We start from the raw sequence: 20,000 nt of genomic DNA on the forward strand, positions 1-20,000 counted from the left end.
CGACTTCTAAGAAGCTTTAGTGGAAGTTAATAGAGTTTTCAAGGGTGTTTTTTATGATTCTAGTGATGCAACAAGCTTTCAGAGAGAGAAATACCGAGATACTAAGCATTTTTAAGCCTTGTCACGACTTCTAACACGCTTTACTGGACATTAGTAGAGTTTTCAAGGGTGTTTTTATGATTCTAGTGATAAAACAAGCTTTCTGTATCGCCACTGGGAAAAATACCCATGGAAACTCAGATAATTATGGTGGTAAGGAAAGTTTACAGTGTTTATGAATAAAAAAATCGAGTCTTCCTAGTCTTTTGAGCATACTGCATCGTCAATATGGAAAGGAAATGGATGAAAAACTGACTAAACATTTCTGAGGCCTCTGATAATACTGCTGAGGAAAGTTTACAGCGCTTACTAATACAAACTTGAGTAGTGTAGTGTGGCTTACGATCTGAAGGCAAAGTTGGCATGCGTGACCTGTGTATCAAGTGATCGGGATTCTATGAAGCAGGAAGGAGTCAGGAGAGTGAAAGCATAAGAACTCAGACAGGAGCTTAGAGATGCGAGTAAGTGTGTTGGAGTGTGGCAGACTCGAGGGAGGGTTAGCGATCCTGAGCTGTGTTTCAAGGGACTCGTGTTGTATGAGGTAAGAAGAGAGAGAGAGAGAGAGAGAGAGAGAGAGAGAGAGAGAGAGAGAGAGAGAGAGAGAGAGAGAGAGAGAGAGAGAGAGAGAGAGAGAGAGAGAGAGAGAGAGAGAGAGAGAGAGAGAGAGAGAGAGAGAGAGAGAGAGAGAGAGAGAGAGAATGTATAAGAAAAGACATATTCAATTGCATTCTGGCTGTCAAAGATTTTATCAAGTCAAGGCTTAGAATTCTGGTTGTCAAGGGTGTTATAAAACATCTAATTCTTTAAAAGCAATTACATCTTATTCAATCTATCATAATACCACAATATCCATCTTTTCTGTACTGAATGCCAATGGAGTATTTTATAAAGTAACAGATAATACCTTCTATTTGTCAAGAGTATTCTGAATCACGCAAATATTCATCGAACATAAACATTTGTTATTTCGCTTCACTTTGACACAGCGGCATCAACTTCTTTATATTGCAGGTACCATTTCATTATCGAGTCAGTAATAACACTTTATCATCAAGGGACTGGAATTTATCTACGTAATCAAGCGATTGTACTTTATTCACTGCATATTAACTGACTAATAAAGAAATTGGATCAAGTAAGTAATAAGTGTCTCTATCAAATAACTCAACTTAACCTAATCTAACCTTACACATATAGAGCTGGGTTAAGTTTGGAGGTTATTTATAGTAGCTAACCTATCCTAAAGTAACCTAACCTAACCTTACCTACCCTATCATAGCTGACAAATATGGGACTGGAAAGAAAATTAAGAGATGTCTGTAGTAACTAAAATAAACCAATCCAACGTAACCTAACCTAACCCAACAACCTTATATAAGCAAAACTACCCTATCTAATATGGAACAGAATCAAGTTAGACAAGTGTATGTAGCAGCTAACCTAACGTAACCTTACCTAATAGACACACAAAGCAGCTCATGAAGAGAGAATAAAGAAAAGTAAGCCAGATTCAGAGGGTTCCTGTCTAAAAATAGTAAAGATACATTGAAAGAAATAACAGCAGCGTTCAAATTAAAGCCAGAAGCAGACCAATAACTCCAGCCAGATGAAAAATAAATAGTAGAGGAGGCAACAATAAAAAGAAAGGAAAAAAGAAGGGGAAATACAATGACAGGTAAAATTCTCAAAGGAAATGAAAAAAAAGTAGTAGAGAGAGAGAGAGAAGAGAGAGAGAGAGAGAGAGAGAGAGAGAGAGAGAGAGAGAGAGAGAGAGAGAGAGAGACTATATAGAGAGAGAGAGAGAGAGAGAGAGAGAGAGAGAGAGAGAGAGAGAGAGAGAGAGAGAGAGAGAGAGAGAGAGAGAGAGAGAGAGAGAGAGAGAGAGAGAGAGAGAGAGAGAGAGAGAGAGAGAGAGAGAGAGAGAGAGAGAGAGAGAGAGAGAGAGAGAGAGAGAGAGAGAGAGAGAGAGAGAGAGAGAGAGAGAGAGAGAGAGAGAGAGAGAGAGAGAGAGAGAGAGAGAGAGATAGTAGAGAGAGACAGAGAGAGGAGAGAGAGAGAGAGAGAGAGAAGAGAGTTTGTCGAGAGAGAGAGAAGTATAAGAAGAAAGAGGAGTTTGAATAGGAAGAAGAAGAAGAAGAAGAAGAAGAAGAAGAAGAAGAGCAGGAGGAGGAAGAGGAGGAAGAGGATGAGGACAAAGAGGAGGAGGAGGAGGAAGATGGGAACGTACTTGTCAACATAAAAAAGAAGGGGAAGACGATGCAGAAGGGAAAGAGAAAGAAGAGAAAGAGGAAGAGAAGGAAGAGAAGATCGGGAAGAAGCACTTGAAAATGGAAGAGGACGGGAAATTAAGATCAAGAGGAGGAAGAGGAGGAAGAGGAGGAGGAGGAGGAGGAGGAGGAGGAGGAGGAGGAGGAGGAGGAAGATTGACAGGGTAGATGAGGGATAAGAGAAGGGAGAAAGAAAAAATGGACTAAAAGGAAGATGAAGACGAAAGATAAAAATGGGAATAAGAAAGACGAAGAGGATCAGAAGGAGAAACAAGAAGAAAATAATAGATAAAAGGAGGAAGAGTATCAAGAAAGATGACAAATGTAATGAAGGAGGAAGAAGAGGAGAAAGATGATGATGAATATGAGAAGAAAAATCATCAAAACGAAAGAAGAGAATAGAAGAGAGGAGAGGAGAAAATGAAGAAAATCAAGATAAAAGATTAATGGAGTAAGAATGAGGAATTAAGAGAAAGAGAAACTAAGATTAATGGGAGAAAGAATCAGAAAGAAGAGAGAGAGAGATAGAAGGAAATGGGGAAAAAAACGAAGATTAAGACGAGAAATGAGGAAGATTAAATATGTAAGACTGTGGAGGCAGAAGAAGATTGAAAAAAAACAACAACAACAACGAGGGGTAAGGAAAGAGGTAAGGAAGACGAAGATTAATTAAATAAAAGAGGAGAGAAAGGAAGAAAGGTTGATAAAGTAGAACAAGGTGAAGATAAGGAATAAAAAGCAAGAGAAAGGAAGGATGAAGAATAGGAATAAGAGGAGATGAGATAAAGAGCACGAAGGAGAGAAAAGAAGACAAAGATTATTTAGACAAAAAGAAAAAAAGAGTAAGGAATAAATCTGAAAAGGAATGAGGAAGAGGAGTAGGAGAGGATAAGTTAAAGAGGATGGATGAGGAAGAGGAATAAGAAGGAATAGGATAAAGACGAAGAAGAGTGGGAGAAAAGAAAACGAAGATAGTTTAGAAGAGTAAGGAATAAAAGTTGAGAAAGGATAAGGAAGAAGAAGAAGAAGAAGAAGAGAGGACAAGTTAAAGAGGAGGATGGAGGAGGAAGAGGAATAAGAGAGAATGAAACAAAGAGAGAGAATGAGAGAAAATAAGACGAAGATTGTTTAGAAGTGAGGGATAAAAGCTGAGAAGGAATAAGGAAGAGGAGAAGGAGAGGACGGGTTAAAGAGGAGGAGGGATAAGGAAAGAGAATAAGAGGGAATGAAACAAAGAGAGAGAGAGAGAATGGGAGAAAATAAGACGAAGATTGTATAGAAGAATAAGGAATAAACGTTGAGAAGGAATAAGGAAGAGGAGAAGGAGAGGACGGGTTAAAGAGGAGGAGGGATGAGGAAGAGGAGCAAGAGGGGACGGGGCAAACTCTTTACGAGCATATAACTCAGTGAAGGGCTAACCTGGGGACCTGAATTCCATTAAACTATAATGGACCAGCGTTGTTTGACACACACATTTAATCGAGCCCAGAGGATTTGCTTTATCACCTTCTCCCCAACACTGCCCAAACCAAACACAAAATTTTCTCTCCCTCTCCCTCCTTCCCTCCCTCTCTCCATTTCTGTCTATTTTTTCGATTTATTTGTGTTGCTTTGCGTCCTCTGAGCTCCAGCAGTGAAAGTAATGAAGGAAATATTTTTATTCTCATTGATTTTTGTTTTATTATCCAATCTCGAGAAATGCCAAACGAAGATAAAAATTTCATTCCAATTATTGATCTTTTAGTTTAGCTTTTGTATTGAGTTTATAATTTTCAATATTTTCAACTTTTCTGTGAATATATCAAAATTATTCTTAGCCCCTTCAGTAGCATGACGTGTTTCCATATTCATTCTGCTCACTATTTGGTGGTTTTAAACAGCTTAAGAAAATTTTGTAGGGGTTAGAATAGTGAACTGTGGCCATCAATTTTCTGATCTCCATACATCTTTTCCTAACATCAATAAGATAATCCCATCACACCAAAAACTCAATGTAAAAATGCGTTCCAGTACTGAAGGGCTTAAACATTTAATTTCTACATTTTTTTTCCTTTTTTCACCGTTTAGTCTAGAAAGCCAAGACGAAAGGCAAAAAATGTTTCTTCCTATTGACTGTTTTTCCAACCTTTCAATTTATTAGCAAGACATGACAGTCCAAAAAGGCAAAGGTTGAAAATTTTTGATATGTTTCGTGTTTTCTTTCTGCAAGGCACGGAGTAAGAAAAAGAAACAAGATAAAACTTCCATCGGACAATTTCTCCATCTATATATTTTTTTTCAAGATGCAAAATTTTTATCTTAATTCTGTCAAACCATCTGAGAAATATATAAACAAAACATATTTTCATTTTTATTCACAGTTTGTTTTCAATTTTTCTTCCTTTCCAAGACAGAAAATTTTAAAATCCCCAGTCTTCCGCTTTCTCTCTTTCTCTCTCTCTCTCTCTCTCTCTCTCTCTCTCTCTCTCTCTCTCTCTCTCTCTCTCTCTCTCTCTCTCTCTCTGTGTTTCTACTTTTAGGTTTGTTTTGCCTGCTTGGTATGTTCTTGCGTCTCTCCCTCTCTCTCTCTCTCTCTCTCTCTCTCTCTCTCTCTCTCTCTCTCTCTCAATGTAAGCAATACAGTAGGAAGAAGAGACGGGTTAAGAGAAAGAGGAGGAGGAGGAGGAGGAGTGTTAAGTGAGGGGATGGAGAAAGAAAAGGGGAGAGATGAAGAGGAAGGAAGAGAGGGGAGTGAGGGGAGGAAAGGAGGAGGAGGAGGAGGAGGAGGAGGAGGAGGAGGAGGAGGAGGAGGAGGAGGAGGAGGAGGAGGAGGAGGAGAGGAGGAGGAGGAGGAGGAGGTTTTCAGGTAGTGGTTGGAAGTAAAATAAATACAAGCATTTTTCTGTTTCCTGGTAAAGCGAAAAATTCCGTGTCATGATTACAAAAAAAAAAAAACATGTATAAAAAAAAAAAGAATGAAATGGAAAAGATAAGTTGGAATGAAATGCAGGAATCAGTATAAATTCATATCTGGGAATTGCATTGCTCTGGGATTTATTTATTTGTCATCAAAGGGTGTTTCGAGGTGGCGGTGAATTAGTGATGTTGCTTCAAACTCGTACTGGACCTCTTAACTAAAACAATCTTGCCAATTCATGTTCTCTCAATGAAACTTATATAATTAAAAATCCTATCATTTCAAATCTTATTACTTAACGCCATACAAGTTAGACGCCTATTGCTTAAAACACCACTACTTAAAATCCGTTATGTTACTTAAGACTCATAATAATAAATCTCTTCATAATCTTGTCCTCTCAATTTCACTTATATTATTAAAAATCCTATCATTTCAAATTCTATTACTTCAAGTTACAAAAGTTAGACTCCTATTGCTTAAAACCCCCCACTACTTCAAGTCCACAATGTTACATAAGACTCGTATTAAATCTCTGCTAAACAATCTTGCCACTTTATACTCTCTCAATTAAACTTGTATCATGAAAAATTCTATCAATTCAAAGTCTGTTACTTAACGCCATACAAGTTAGACGCTTATTGCTTAAAACACCACTACTTAAAAACACTATAAGTTTGAATCCTGTAACTCGAAATTCTGTTACTTAAGACTTAAAACCTTCATTATTTAAAACTCTCTCTCTCTCTCTCTCTCTCTCTCTCTCTCTCTCTCTCTCTCTCTCTCTCTCTCTCTCTAATAATGGTCCTTGTATTCAAAGAGCGAAATCTTTTGATAATTACAATAATTCTTTGATGATAATAAGTTTTTCGATACAAGTTTTATAATACTAATGACCATTTGTCACCACTGATATACATTACTCTCTCTCTCTCTCTCTCTCTCTCTCTCTCTCTCTCTGGCTCGCTTTCCCCTCTCCCTCTCTAATATATCATTTATATTCAATTCATCTTCGTTTGTAATGTTAAAAATATTGAATGAATGACCAATTAAAATGAAGTTATTAATTATTCTTTTAAATGCCGCTAATTCTTCTACGTTTCCTTTCTTTCCTTTCTTCCTTCTTTGCTCTCATCTCCACGTCCTCCATATTTCTTGTCTTTTTTCCTTTCTTACCCTTCCGCTAACCTCTTGAAAGAATGAGACCAATAGATACAAACAAAAAGTAAACAAAAATTGCTGTCGTTAAAGTAATTGAAGAAAATGCTAGAGAGAGAGAGAGAGAGAGAGAGAGAGAGAGAGAGAGAGAGAGAGAGAGAGAGAGAGAGAGAGAGAGAGAGAGAGAGAGAGAGAGAGAGAGAGAGAGAGAGAGAGAGAGAGAGAGAGAGAGAGCAAATAGAGACGCGATTCAAGGAAAAATTACTTTAATTAGAAAAATCGGAGAAAGATTTTAAGAAGGAGAATGAGAAAGAACGAGGGAGATAGAGAAAAAGACATAAATAAACATAACTCAAAGGAAAATAAAGAAAAAAGGAAATATCATTAAAGAAAATCAGAAAATAATAAATAATGAAATGAAATAAAAATAAAAGAAGAAGAGAGAAAAGAAAAGATTTAAATGGATCTGTTACAAAGTTAAGAAATTGAATTAGAAAGTTAGAGAGAAGGGAGATAAAGTAAATAAAGACACCAGCTTTTCTACGAAGTTACGAAATCACAATGAAATAGAGAAGAGAGAAGGGAGAGAGGGAGAGAGAGAGAAAAAAACAATAAATAAAGACACAGTTCTCTAGAAAGTTACCAAACAGAATTAGAAAGTTAGAGATAGAAGAGAAAAAATGAATAAAAAATACGAAACAAAAAGTTACGAAACAGATTTAGAGAGAAAATTAGAGATATAGAGAAAATGACAAACAAAGACGAGTCAGAGAGAGAGAGAGAGAGAGAGAGAGAGAGAGAGAGAGAGAGAGAGAGAGAGAGAGAGAGAGAGAGAGAGAGAGAGAGAGAGAGAGAGAGAGAAGACTACATAACTACCAACCTCGACCGCCTCATAACAACTCACCATTGTGACAACGTCATCATCATCGGCGACCTCAACCCACGAGGAATACAGCAGTCCTTCGACTCCCTACTCACAGTCCACAATCTCCACAACCACGTCTCCTTCCCCACGCACCGCTCTGGCTCCATACTGGACCCTGTCATAGCGGACCTGCCTCCACAGGAAGTATGTTGCTCCCCACTTGGCCCGGTGGCCATCCTAACAAGGCCATCCTAACAAGGATAACTTTCAAGAAGACTCGTGACGAGAGGTCCACCCGCACCCTGTGGCAATGGGAAGAAGCAGACTGGGAGCAGCTACGGCGCTGCCTAGAGGCAACAAACTGGGCCAGCCTGCTGCAAGGAGACGTGGACCAGCAGGCGGAGAGGTTGACTGAGGTGTTGATGGGGGCTCAGAAGCAGTGGGTGCCCCACAAACAACACAGAGTGAGGTCCTCAGATCAGCCGTGGTTTGGACCTCAGTGCCGCCTCGCCTCCGACAACAAATACCGGCTGTGGCGCATATACAAGCGCAACCCCACGCAGAGGAACAAGGACCGCCACAAAGACGCCGCCGCCCACATGGAAGCCACCCAAGCCTGGGCCATGGAGCAGTGGGTGGAGAGTAGGAAAAGGAAGCTGAGGGCGGCCACATAGGCTCAAAACAATGGTGGGACCTTGTGAAGGACACACAAGGAGAGGACATAACTTCCACCATCCCCTCTCCTCAAGGAATCTGGGGAACTCCTGACCAGCAGCAAGGAGAAGGTGGACTGGCTGGCACAACACTTTGCCCGCAAGATGACTGTCCCTCATCCCACCAGGCTTCACCCTCCCTCCCTGTAGTCGCAGGGGACAGGCTGACAACAATCACCACCACTGAGGGAGAAGTGCGAGCTGCGCTTTCAGCCCTCGAGGAGAGCAAGGCTGTTGGCCCTGACGGAGTAAGTCCCCGCCTACTTGCAGGTGCTCTGATGTGCTTGCACACCTCTCTCCAGACTATTCGAGGCCATCTTGAGGCAAGAAAGGTGGCCGAGAATCTGGAAGACCAGCCAGGTGGTGCCAGTACACAAGAAGGGCAGCAGATCGGAGGCAGCAAACTACCGCCCCATCTCCCTGCTGTCAGTGGTGGGGAAAGTGCTGGAAGGCATCATAGCCAGGCGTCTCACGTCCCACCTCGACAGCCAGCATCTTCTCAGCGCCAGGCAGTTCGGGTTCAGGAAGGCTCGCTCGGCAGCAGACCTCACTCTTCTACTGTCAAACGAGTGGAGTGATGCCCTGGACCAGGGAGGCCCACGGCTGTCCTGGCGCTGGATATTGCCGGGGCTTTCGATCGCGTGTGGCCCTCTGGCCTGGTAGAGCGACTGCGTGCGGCCGGTGTGGGCGGCGCCGTGCTAGAGTTGCTGCGCGACTACCTGCATGAGCGGGAGATGCGGGTAGTTCACAACGGGCAGCACTCTTCTCCAGCGGCAATAGGAGCAGGTGTTCCTCAAGGTAGTGTCCTGGGCCCGCTACTTTGGAACGTATATATTAATGACCTGCTTAACCTTGTTCCTAACGCCCGCGCATACGCCGATGACGTCACCCTGTCGCTTCCTTCTCACCGGGAGAAGAACAAGAGGTGACGGCCCGCCTCAATGCTACGCTGCGCCGCCTGGAGGACTGGGGACGTAGATGGCAGGTGTCCTTTGCTCCCCAAAAACACAGCTGCTTGTGGTGTCCAGGTCAGCACATGACATCCGCCCCACCCTAAATGGGGAACAATTGAGACCTCAACAGGAGCTGCAGATCCTGGGGGTCACGTTTGACAGCAAGCTGACTTACCAGGCTCACCTCACCCAGCTCGCCAGGACAGCAGCGGGAAAGCTGGCCTGCCTCAGAAGGATGTCAGGATTCCTGGACAGCAGGGGACGGGAACTGCTGTACAAAGCCGAGATTCGCTCCTCCCTTGAGTATTCCTGCCTTGCCTGGGGCGGAGCGGCGCCTTCCCACCTTGCTGTCCTGGACAAAATACAACGGAGAGCGGAACGACTCATAGAGGATGGCCCTCCTGAGCAGCAGGCCGGCCTGCACAGCTTGCACAGCCTGCAGCATCGCAGGGACGTGGCAAGCCTCGCCACCCTCTACAAGGTGCAGGAAGAAAAAAACACCACACCTTCAGGAACTCTGCATCCCGCCTCGCCGCGCTGAGGTGCTTACTAGAGCCGTCTCAGCAGCACCCTCGGCCCTGCACATCCCACGTTCTTACTCCACCCACCATCAAAGACAATTCAGACAAAGTTATGGACAGGGTGGAATGAATTTCTGGCCTCTGACAAGTGCCCGGACGACCTCAGTGTTGCAGTGTGCGGAGGCCAGAAATTCAAAGTGCTAGTGAACCAGTGGATAAGTGAAATACGTGATAGTGACACGAGTGTGCAAAATACAAATTCGGCCTCATAAGTGACAGTGACACACCTTCAGGTAAGAGACGTCGGCCTCGTCTGCGACAGTGGCGCTTTCATAAGTGGTAGAGGCTCAGTCTTGCGAGTGACAGTGACACTTATAGATTACGAGTATAGTTCTAAGTTTATAATTAACATTGTAGTACTTTAAGTCAAGCAGCGGGGTGAGTTTTCAGATAGAGGATACCCAAAATATCCCCTTTAACTCACAAATCCCCAATATATGTTGTAAATCTAGTATTAATAAAAAAAAAGAGAAAAGAAAGGAAGAGAAAAGAAAAGAAAAAAAAGGCAGATTCGTTTGAGGGAAGAGAAAGAGAAAGAGATAGAGATAGAGAAAGAGACAGAGACAGAGAAAATGGGTAGAGAAAAGAAAATAATAAACACAGCCACAGTTCCCTTGCCACTTTTCGGAGGCGCTGGCAACAGGAGCCGCTAATTACGTCCAAGGAACTTTATATTGACTCTATTTTTGCCCCGCGCAGGTGGTGGTGGAGGCAGGTGTTCTCGAAAGCCAGGTGGTGCTCACTCCAGAGGCGGGGGACCATGGGGCGGCCCTCACCTGTTCAGCACACAGCCCACACCTTCCCCAGGCTGCCCTGCAAGATCATATCACCCTTACTGTGCACTGTGAGTATTTGAGAGTACGTGGGGAGTTCCTCACGGTACTTTAACGCCTTCAGTACCATGGCATGTCTTCATATTTATTCTGGTTACTATTAGGCGATTTCATACAGCTTCAGAAACTCATGTCGGGATTAAAATAGTGAAGACTGTGGCCATTAATCTTCTGACCTCCATAGACCCTTCCTAATGTAAATGAAATCTAATCAATGTAAATGAAACCGTCTAATCATACTGAAGACTCATGATAAAAATGCGTCGCAGTTTTGAAAGGGTTAATGAGTAAAAGTGAGTGATTCTAGGAGTGGTATGTGATGGTGTGGTTTGTGGGTATGTAGGAGTATTTCAGTGGATGTGGTGAGACCTAACTAACTTCATTTCATCATTGTAACCATGCACAGTGGGTAGTATATATGTGGGTAGTGGGTGGTAGGTAGGTGGTGGGTAGATGAGGTATATGTGGAGTTATGTTGGGGTGAATGAGGCAATGGTGGGCATGTTGGGTGTATATGAGTGTTTGTCTTCCATGTTAGAGTATGTTCGGTATGTAGTGAGAATGTAAAGGCATGTGGAGTGTGTTGTAGGTTTATATTGACCTTACCTAACTAAACATGACCATTTCTTGACCTCATCTGAACTCACCGTAAGACAATCTGACCTAAAGACCCCCGCACTCATATCTTTCACAGTAAACACGAGATGACCTTTTCCAGATGTGGCCTTTCTTCACCACCCCTGACCTCCTGTGACCTCTCTTAACCTTTCTCTCTCCGTTGACCAGTGTAATCTTCCACACGGCCTAAGACTGAACCGCAATTTTGCACCCCTGTCTCTCCTGCCACCGATAAATATAATTAGACATCGGTTCGAATTTCTTTTCCCTTACGCTTTTTTCTTTTCTCTTCTTTTTATCGTATCCTTTCCTTCCTTTCTATCAGTGTGACATCTCGAGCCTCATTGCCGGTAATCCATTTCACTTGGAGGATTATTGAGGAGGCAAACTTTCCCGTCCTTTTTAAAGTTTTCACATCCAGAGCGCGAGAAATACCCCCTTCCAATTCCCCCCAAAATGAACCATATTCTGAAACACATCTCCGCCGCACCTCCACTACATTCCAGGGACTACATTCCAGGGGTTCTGCTGGAAGTGGCACGATTTATAAGGGTGTTTTTGTGGTTAGTGACAGATTAACAATATTTCAGTATTACCAACAGGAGAAACACTCTTCGGAACGCGGCTCACCATCTCTGTGAGTCGTGGTGAGAGAGCGTCGTGGTGTTTCAAAATAAGACTTTAATATCTCTGCGACACACCAAGACTACATTCCACAGGTTCTAGTTGAAATGATACGATGTTTAAAGAGGTTTTACGGTTTTAGTGACAGATTAACATGATTTCTACATTTATAAGACGAGGAACATTTTAAAGAACATCGTTAATCATCTTTGTGGTCTCTGAAAGTAGTTGTGAATTTACACGGGTTATTAAATTTTTTTTTTACGGTTCTAGTGACAAATTAACAAAATTTTCACATAAATAACAGAAGGAAAAGTCTTGAAAACTAGGTTAATCTTCTCTAACCTTTGAAAATGCTTGTTGAAGTTACACGGGTTTCGAAGGGTGTTTCTACAGGATTAGTGACAGATTAATAAAATTTCGAGTGGGCAGTCTTGGCAACCAGATCAATCAACTCAGCGACTTTTGAAAATATTTGTAACGGTCGAGAGAGCGAAGCGCTTGAAACTCAGAAATACTAGTCTTCATGTGAGTGTCTCCGAGCAACGCCTACTCAATACACGCACACACATACTTTGCCCCTCAAGCCAAGTGGCGACGCTCCTCCCCCTCCCACGTCCCTAGCTACACTGGAGGACGGAAATTGAAGCTCAGGTATTTATTGGGGAATTACTGCAAAATCCAACCCCGCCAGGCAAGGTGGAAAAGGTGGCCAGAAAATGTGGGAGTTATACAGAAGGCCAGTGGGCAATTTAAGGAGTTTCGTGCGTGTGTCTGTCAGTCAGTCTGTCTGTCTGTCTGTCTGTGTGTGTGTGTCCGTCAGTCTATGTGTCTGTATATGCGCAAGGAAACTTTGAAGTAAAAGAAAAAACAAGGTCATGAAGACTTGCAGGAGTAATTCCACTTTGAAACTGAGACTAAAGGGGCGTGGAGGAGGAGGAGGAGGAGGAGGAGGAGGAGGGAGAAGGAGAAGGAGGAGGAGGAGGAGGAGGAAGAGGAGGAGGAGGAAGAAAAGGAGGCAGAAGAAGAAACAGTAGGAGGAAAGTGTAGCAAGAAATGGAGAAGAAAATAAAAGCGAAGAAGGAAGAAGAAGAGAATGGTGATGACGAAAAGAATAACGAAGCGAAGGAAGAGAAGAAGAAGGAAAAGAAAGAACACAACGAGAATTAAAGCTGGAGGAAAGTGTAAGAAGAAATGGAGAAGAAAATTAAAGCGAAAAAGGAAGAGGAAGAGAACAGTGATGAGGAAAATAATAACGAAGCGAAGGAAAAGAAGAAAGAGGAGAAAGAAAGCAATGAAAATTAAGACGGAGAACAGGTGGAAAGAGGAGGAGGAGGAGGAGGAGGAGGAGGAGGAGGAGGAGGAGGAGGTGGAGGTGGAGGAAAAAAACACTAAATAAAGAGACAAAAAAAAGACGATGAAAACAGCAACAAAAGACACACACACACACACACACACACACACACACACACACACACACACACACACACACGATAGAGAGAGAAAAAAAGAATAAAACAACTAATAACAGAGAACAAACGAATGAAGAAATAAAACACCCCAAAAAAACACATTACAATACAAAATGAACAACAAATACACGACTAGAAAAAAAAAAAGAGAAACACACACGCGTACATAAACAAAAAAAAAAAAAAATCAGAAACCTTTCATTCACAGTATAGTTTTGAAGAGAGGGAAGTTTATCTATTTCCGGAGCCATATTCGATGCAAACAAACCGGAGGAGGAGGAAGAAGAGGAGGAGGAAGAGGAGGAGGAGGAGGGGAGGAAGAGGAGAAAGAGGAGGCGGCCGGCGGGTGCGATAGTAATTCTATTTTGGGAGGCGATTACTAAACTATGAACAATTGTATAAAGTGTTGTAATCACGTGGGAAGGGAGAACAGTTTATCCCGCGAACTGTGCAGAGTTGTCAGTGGCGAGAGCGAGAGAGAGAGAGAGAGAGAGAGAGAGAGAGAGAGAGAGAGAGAGAGAGAGAGAGAGAGAGAGAGAGAGAGAGTTTAGGCAGTAGTGCAAACGTGAACGAAAGAGGGGAAAAAATAGAGGAAAGGAAAAGAAGGGAAATGAAAGAGGGGGAGGGAGCGGTGAAAGGTGGAAACGGGAGAGTGAGAGAATAAGAAGGAAACATGATGGAAAAAAAGGAAAAAAAGAGGAAAAAAGAATAAAAGGAGAAATAAAACATGAAATAGGAAACCAAGGAAGATAGAAGAGAAATATGGAGGGAAAAGAGAGAAAATTGGGAAAGAAAAAAGTAGAAGGAACAGTTAAGAGAAACAAGAAAAAGGTAAAGAAAAATGCTAGATAAGGGAGGGAATAGGAGAAACAGGAGGAGGAGAAAGAGAGGAGGAAAGAGGAGGCAGACGAGGTACTGGAGGAAAATGTAGGGAAGGGGGAGAGAAAGAGAGGAAATACGCAAGGAAATGGAGAGAAGAGAGAAGAGGAGAAGGAAAAAAACAAAACAAAACAAAACAAAAACGATGAAAGGAGGGGAGAGAAAAAGCGGAGATAAGAGATAAAAGAAAGAGAGAAAGAGGAAGAGAGGAAAGGAGAGATGATGAACGAGGGAACAGAATGGAGAAAGGCAAAAGTGAAAAAGGAAAACAAGAGGCCAAAGAAAGAGTAGGAAAGCTGAAGAGAGAGAGAGAGAGAGAGAGAGAGAGAGAGAGAGAGAGAGAGAGAGAGAGAGAGAGAGAGAGAGAGAGAGAGAGAGAGAGAGAGAGAGAGAGAGAGAACCAAAAGGAAGAGAGGAAAGCAGAGGAAAAAGAGAAAAAGAAGAGAAAAAGAGAAAAGCATAGAGGGAAGGAGGGAGATGCAACGAATACAAACAAAGGAAGGAAAAGAGAGGGAAAGAAAAAAACAAGCAGAAGAAAGAGGAAAAGAGAAAACAAATAAGGGAGAGAAGAGGAAAGAGAGTAAAAGAGAAGAAAAGAAATGAGAGAAAATGTCAAGAGAAACAAACAGGTAATATCGAGAGAGAGAGAGAGAGAGAGAGAGAGAGAGAGAGAGAGAGAGAGAGAGAGAGAGAGAGAGAGAGAGAGAGAGAGAGAGAGAGAGAGAGAAAACAAAGTTGTGAAAGTTGTGAAGTCTGATCCTTGAAATGTCTTTTTTTTAATTGGAGTGGCAATTACGAAGATTAACTCCCCATGTTTTAATCTTCCCTTCACTTCGCCTCGTGTATGGAAATGGAAACGAAAAAAAAGGGAAACAAATAACAGGGAGAATTATTACGCGCCATTGCTGTGTCGTGTCCCTGCTGCCATAAAGTGATTAGGAACAAAACAGAGAGGAATTATTTAATGCCAATAACACTTTCGCTGCCACCGCTACTGCTGTTATTACTGCTACTATTACTGCTGTTACTAATTGTACTATCATTATAACTAGTGTTGGGTCTGTTGTGTTAGTGTTGTTAGTGGTACCATTTCTACGGCTACTATCGCTACCACTACTACTACTACTACTGCTACTACTTCTATAACGACGACTATCACCGCTAATGCTACTACTATGACGAAGACTATTATGATAACTGATGGTGATATTACAACAATTGCTGTTTTACTACTACTACTACTACTATTGCTACTACTACTACTACTACTACTGCTACTACTACTACTACTACTATTACTACTACTACTACTATGACGACAATGACAGAACAAAGAACCTCACACCTCTTGTACTATGAACACACTCACACTCTCCTTTCCTCTCACACCCTTGTTTTCTTTGCCCCCCACCCTCTCTCTCTCTCTCTCTCTCTCTCTCTCTCTCTCTCTCTCTCTCTCTCTATCTATCTATCTATCTATCTATCTCTGTCGTTCTTTCATTTCTTACTCTCTAACCCTTTCTCTCTTGCTTTCTTTCTCTTCCGTTCCTTACTTTATTCTTTTTCTGTTCTTTCCTCTTCTTCTTTCCGTCTTTTATTCCTTTTATTTCCTCCTATTTTCCTTCCTTTCTTTCTCCTTTCTTCTCTCTTCCGATACGTCTCATTTTCCTTTTGTAAGTTTCGTTATCTTCCTAACTTTTCCCTTTCTGTTATGTTTCTCTACCTTATCTTGTCTCCTCTCCTCCTTATCTTCACCCATTTCCTACTTTCCTCCTACGTCTCTTCCTTCCAATCCTTTATCCTTTATCCTCCCTTGCTACTTGTCTTGCCTTCCTCCAATCTCTTCCTTTCTTCTACTTTCTTCTACTTCTCTTCTTCCTTTTCTGCTACTGTCCCATGATCTCTTTATCCTTCATCCTCCTTTCCTACTTGTCTTACCTCCCTCCATTCTCTTCCTTTCTTCCTTTTTCCTTTCCGTCTGCTCCTCTCTCTCTCTCTCTCTCTCTCTCTCTCTCTCTCTCTCTCTCTCTGCAGTGTCTCGTGTAACTCTTCTTGTTTTCCTTCCCGTTTTTCCCTATTTTCCTTATATTTTAGTCCTTTGTTTCTTTTTCCTTCTTTTCTTCCCTTTGTTTTTGTCTTATTTTGTCTTTCTTTCCCTTGCTGTTTTCTTCCCTTCATTCCTTAATCTCTTTTCTATGTATTCTTTTCTTTTCCCATTTTTCTTGTCTTCTTCTTCCTATTCTTTTATTTCTTTCCCTTATCTTCTCTTTCATTTTGATAATTGCTTTCTCTTTTTGTTCTATGCTCTTTTATTCTCATCTCATTATCTTCTTAATTTTCTCTTTTCCTCCCATTCTCTTGCTTTTTTGCTTCTTTTCCTCTGTTGCCCCTTCGCTCTGGTTCTTTGTTCCTTCCTTCTATATTTTCTCTTTCCTATGCATTCCCTTTTATTTCCTTACAGTCATCTTCCACTCCATTTCCTGTCATAATTTTCTCCTTTTCTTTATCATTCCTCCCTTCTCTCTTACTAATTTAACTCTCTTCTCTTCCTCACTTATTTCTTCCCTTTTTTGACATCTACTCAACAGTTCCTCTAACTTCTTGCTTTCCTTGCCAATCTTACTTCCTCCTCACCCTAACCTAACTCGCCAATGTCACTCTGCTGGCTAACTCTTCTATCGTCACGCAGTCGTTCCCGTGGCAAGGCTGAGGGCGACTGGGCTGGATGGAGACAACATTACAGTGAGCGAGGGAGATAACGTGAGTCTCGTGTGCCACCTGCAAGCCAACCCCAGCGTCTACAACGTCACCTGGTTTCACAACGTAAGTTAGCTCAGTCTCCCCTGACACCTGCTGCAAGTGCTGGTCTCCCATTTTCTTTATTTGGTTTTCATTGCGGTGGATGAGAATGGCTTGCCCCGCGTGCCAGCTTAGGGTTAACTTGTCCATTTTGTGAAATTGGAGTGTGCGTCATGTTTGTGTCTTTATTTGGACCGTGAGCTGGAGGGCAAGGAGGAGGAGGAGGAGGAGGAGGAGGAGGAGGAGGAGGAGGAGGAGGAGGAGGAGGAGAACAATAGACTTTTTGCGACTCCACGTGGATCTGAGTAGTAGGTTTTAGGATATCTTTTTAGGGAGACACGTTACTAAAAGGTGATGAAAATGAAGGAGAGAAAGATTATGTGTGTGTGTGTGTGTGTGTGTGTGTGTGTGTGTGTGTGTGTGTGTGTGTGTGTGTGTGTGTGTGAGAGAGAGAGAGAGAGAGAGAGAGAGAGAGAGAGAGAGAGAGAGAGAGAGAGAGAGAGAGAGAACGTCCTTATTTACTTGGGAAGAGGAGGGAGAGGAGTACAAAGAGAAGGTAAATGAGGGAAAGACTGGACTTTTTAGTGAGTTTGTATATATTTCAACAACTTTTAATATCATTCTAGTGAAGAGCAATATTTCTACTAATAATTAAGAAGGAAAGGAGAAGATGGAAGGAAAAACTAAATAAAACATAAAGGAATACACAAAAGAACAAACAATAGCTGTTGGTGGAAGGGAAAAAGGAAAAAAAATGGAAAGATAAAGAAAAGATAGAGGAAGTGAGGAAGAGAAGAACAAAAGGCGACAGTTTAATTAAGTTAGGTTAGGTTAGATTAGATAAGGATATCCGTTTGTGAAGGAAAAAAGAAAAGTAGGACAGTCAAACAGGAAGAGGAGGTGAGAAGAATAACAAGAGACAACGGTTTTCATGAGGTTAGGTTAATTTAGTTTAGTTTACGTTAGGTTAGGTTATCTGTTTGTGAAGGAGAAAAAGAGGAAAAAAAAGAAGATAAGAAAAGGAAAGAAGTGAGAAGGATAACAAGAGACGAAGACAAGGTTAAGTTAGTTTTGGTCAGTTTAGGCTACATTAGGTTTGGTTAGGTTATCTGTGAAGGGAAAAAAAGAGGAAAACAAGAGGATAAGAAAAAAAAAGTGAGAAGGATAACAAGAGATGAAGACGGAATTAGCTTAGGTTAATTAGGTTAGTTTACGTTAGGTTATGTTAAGTTAGGTTAGGTTAGGTTTTCTGTTTGTGGGGGAGAGGAAAAAGAGGAAAAAAGAAGATAATAAAAATAAAAGAAAGTGAGAAGGATAACAAGAGGCGAAGACTGAGCAAGTTTAGGTTAATTTTGGTCAGTTTAGGCTACATTAGGTTAGGTTAGGTCATCTGCTTGTGGAAGAGGAGAAATAGAAAACAAGAAGATAAGAAAAATAAGAGAAAGTGAGAAGGATAATAAGAGTTAGCTTAGTTTAATTTTGGTCAGTTAACGTCAGGTTAAGTTGTCTTTTTGTAAAGGAGAATAAAAAGAGGAAAACAAGAAGATAAAATGGAAGAGGAGGTGAGGAGGAGGATAACAAGAGGCGACGATTTAATTAGGGTATACAGAAAATATTCAGCGTTGGGTTTCCTGCGGTGTGTGTGTGTGTGTGTGTGTGTGTGTGTGTGTGTGTGTGTGTGTGTGTGTGTGTGTGTGTGTGTGTGTGTGTGTGTGTGTGTGTGTGTGTGTGTGTGTGTGTGTGTGTGTGTGTGTGTGTGTGTGTGTGGCTTCCTTCTCTATGGCTGACCTGCGAGAATGAAATAATAATAATGATAATTCCCACAAGTGCAGACTAATTATGATGGTGATTGTGGTGGTGGTGGTGGTGGTGGTGGTGGTGGCTGAAAGGGGCAATAATGAGAATGATATTAATGGTGATTGTGATGAGGTTGACAGTGTTAGTTGTGAGAAAGATGGTGACGATAATAAGGATGATAATGAGGATAGTAATGCATGGACAGAGCGATAGGAAGAATAACGGTGATGGTGATGATGATGATGATGATGATGATGATGATGATGATGATGATGGTGATTACGATTGTTATTCTTTTTTGCTTTATTCTATCTTCCTTTAATTCTTTTTTGTTTCATTCCTTTATTTCTACAATTCTCGATGATACTAAGAGTAATAGAGATGGTGGTGGAGGTGGAGGTGGAGGTGGAGGTGGAAGGTGGAAGTGGTGGTGATGGTGGTGCTGGTGAAGTGTGGTGGTGGGGGTGGTGATGGTGGTAGTGATGGTGGTGGTGGTGGTGGTGGTGGTGGTGGTGGTGGTGGTGGTGGTGGTGGTGGTGGTGGTGGTGATGGTGGTGGTGGTGGGTACAGGTTCTTCGCGTCCCACTTTTCAATAGTAAGGGAGAGAGAAAAAAAGATCTGACATGGCGGCATAGAACAGCAGGTCTTGTTTCTGGATCATCAAAGAGTTACATGGAATGCTGCCTCAGATTTTATGCTCCCTGTGTATGTGTGTGTGTGTGTGTGTGTGTGTGTGTGTGTGTGTGTGTGTGTGTGTGTGTGTGTGTGTGTGTGTGTGTGTGTGTGTGGACGAAATGTGCATTTGTGTTTGATTTATCTTTCTACCTTTTCCACCTCCCTTGCTCGCTCTGTCCTCCCACTCCCCCCATCTCTCTCTCTCTCTCTCTCTCTCTCTCTCTCTCTCTCTCTCTCTCTCTCTCTCTCTCTCTCCCACAACACGCTTCGTCGTTTTAGTGGACAAATTTTGCGACCAATAGTGCCTCTCTTTTTTACTTGTTTCTTGTAACTCCGCGTATATGTGTGTGCGTTTGCGCGTGTGTGCGTGTGTGTGTGTGTGAGAGAGACTTTGCGGCTTTGAGTGGCTGCGTTTGCGTTCATGTATTTCTCAAGTGTACATTTGTCTCTGCGTGTATTTCTCCGGATAAGCTGCTGGTAAAAGCTTCCTGCCATTGTGAGAATATACTGCAACCTGCTCTGACCTAACCTGTGTGTGCCTGTGCGTGTGTCCTTTCAGTGTCCCGACTTATATGTATGTTTGTAGGTGTGTGTGTGTGTGTGTGTGTGTGTGTGTGTGTGTGTGTGTGTGTGTGTGTGTGTGTGTGTGTGTGTGTGTGTGTGTGTGTGTGCGAGAGGCTATCCTTCCAGTAACGAAAATGTTTGTTTGCGTGTACCTGTGTGTGTGTGTGTGTGTGTGTGTGTGTGTGTGTGTGTGTGTGTGTGTGTGTG

The 20,000-nt window shown here is 42.1% G+C and overlaps 1 protein-coding gene across 1 annotated transcript in view; it reads left to right on the plus strand.

Annotated features, from left to right (window-relative positions):
• The window catches only part of LOC123507618 (hemicentin-2-like), a 133,349-nt gene that overhangs the window by 101,487 nt on the left and 11,862 nt on the right, over positions 1-20,000 (plus strand). The window contains exons 8-9 of the mRNA XM_045260633.1: positions 10,232-10,376; positions 16,648-16,781. Coding sequence (XP_045116568.1) covers positions 10,232-10,376; positions 16,648-16,781 — 279 coding nt within the window. The remainder of the gene's footprint in view (positions 1-10,231; positions 10,377-16,647; positions 16,782-20,000) is intronic.

Source organism: Portunus trituberculatus, chromosome 23, assembly GCF_017591435.1.
Source record: "Portunus trituberculatus isolate SZX2019 chromosome 23, ASM1759143v1, whole genome shotgun sequence".
Taxonomy (NCBI): domain Eukaryota; kingdom Metazoa; phylum Arthropoda; class Malacostraca; order Decapoda; family Portunidae; genus Portunus; species Portunus trituberculatus.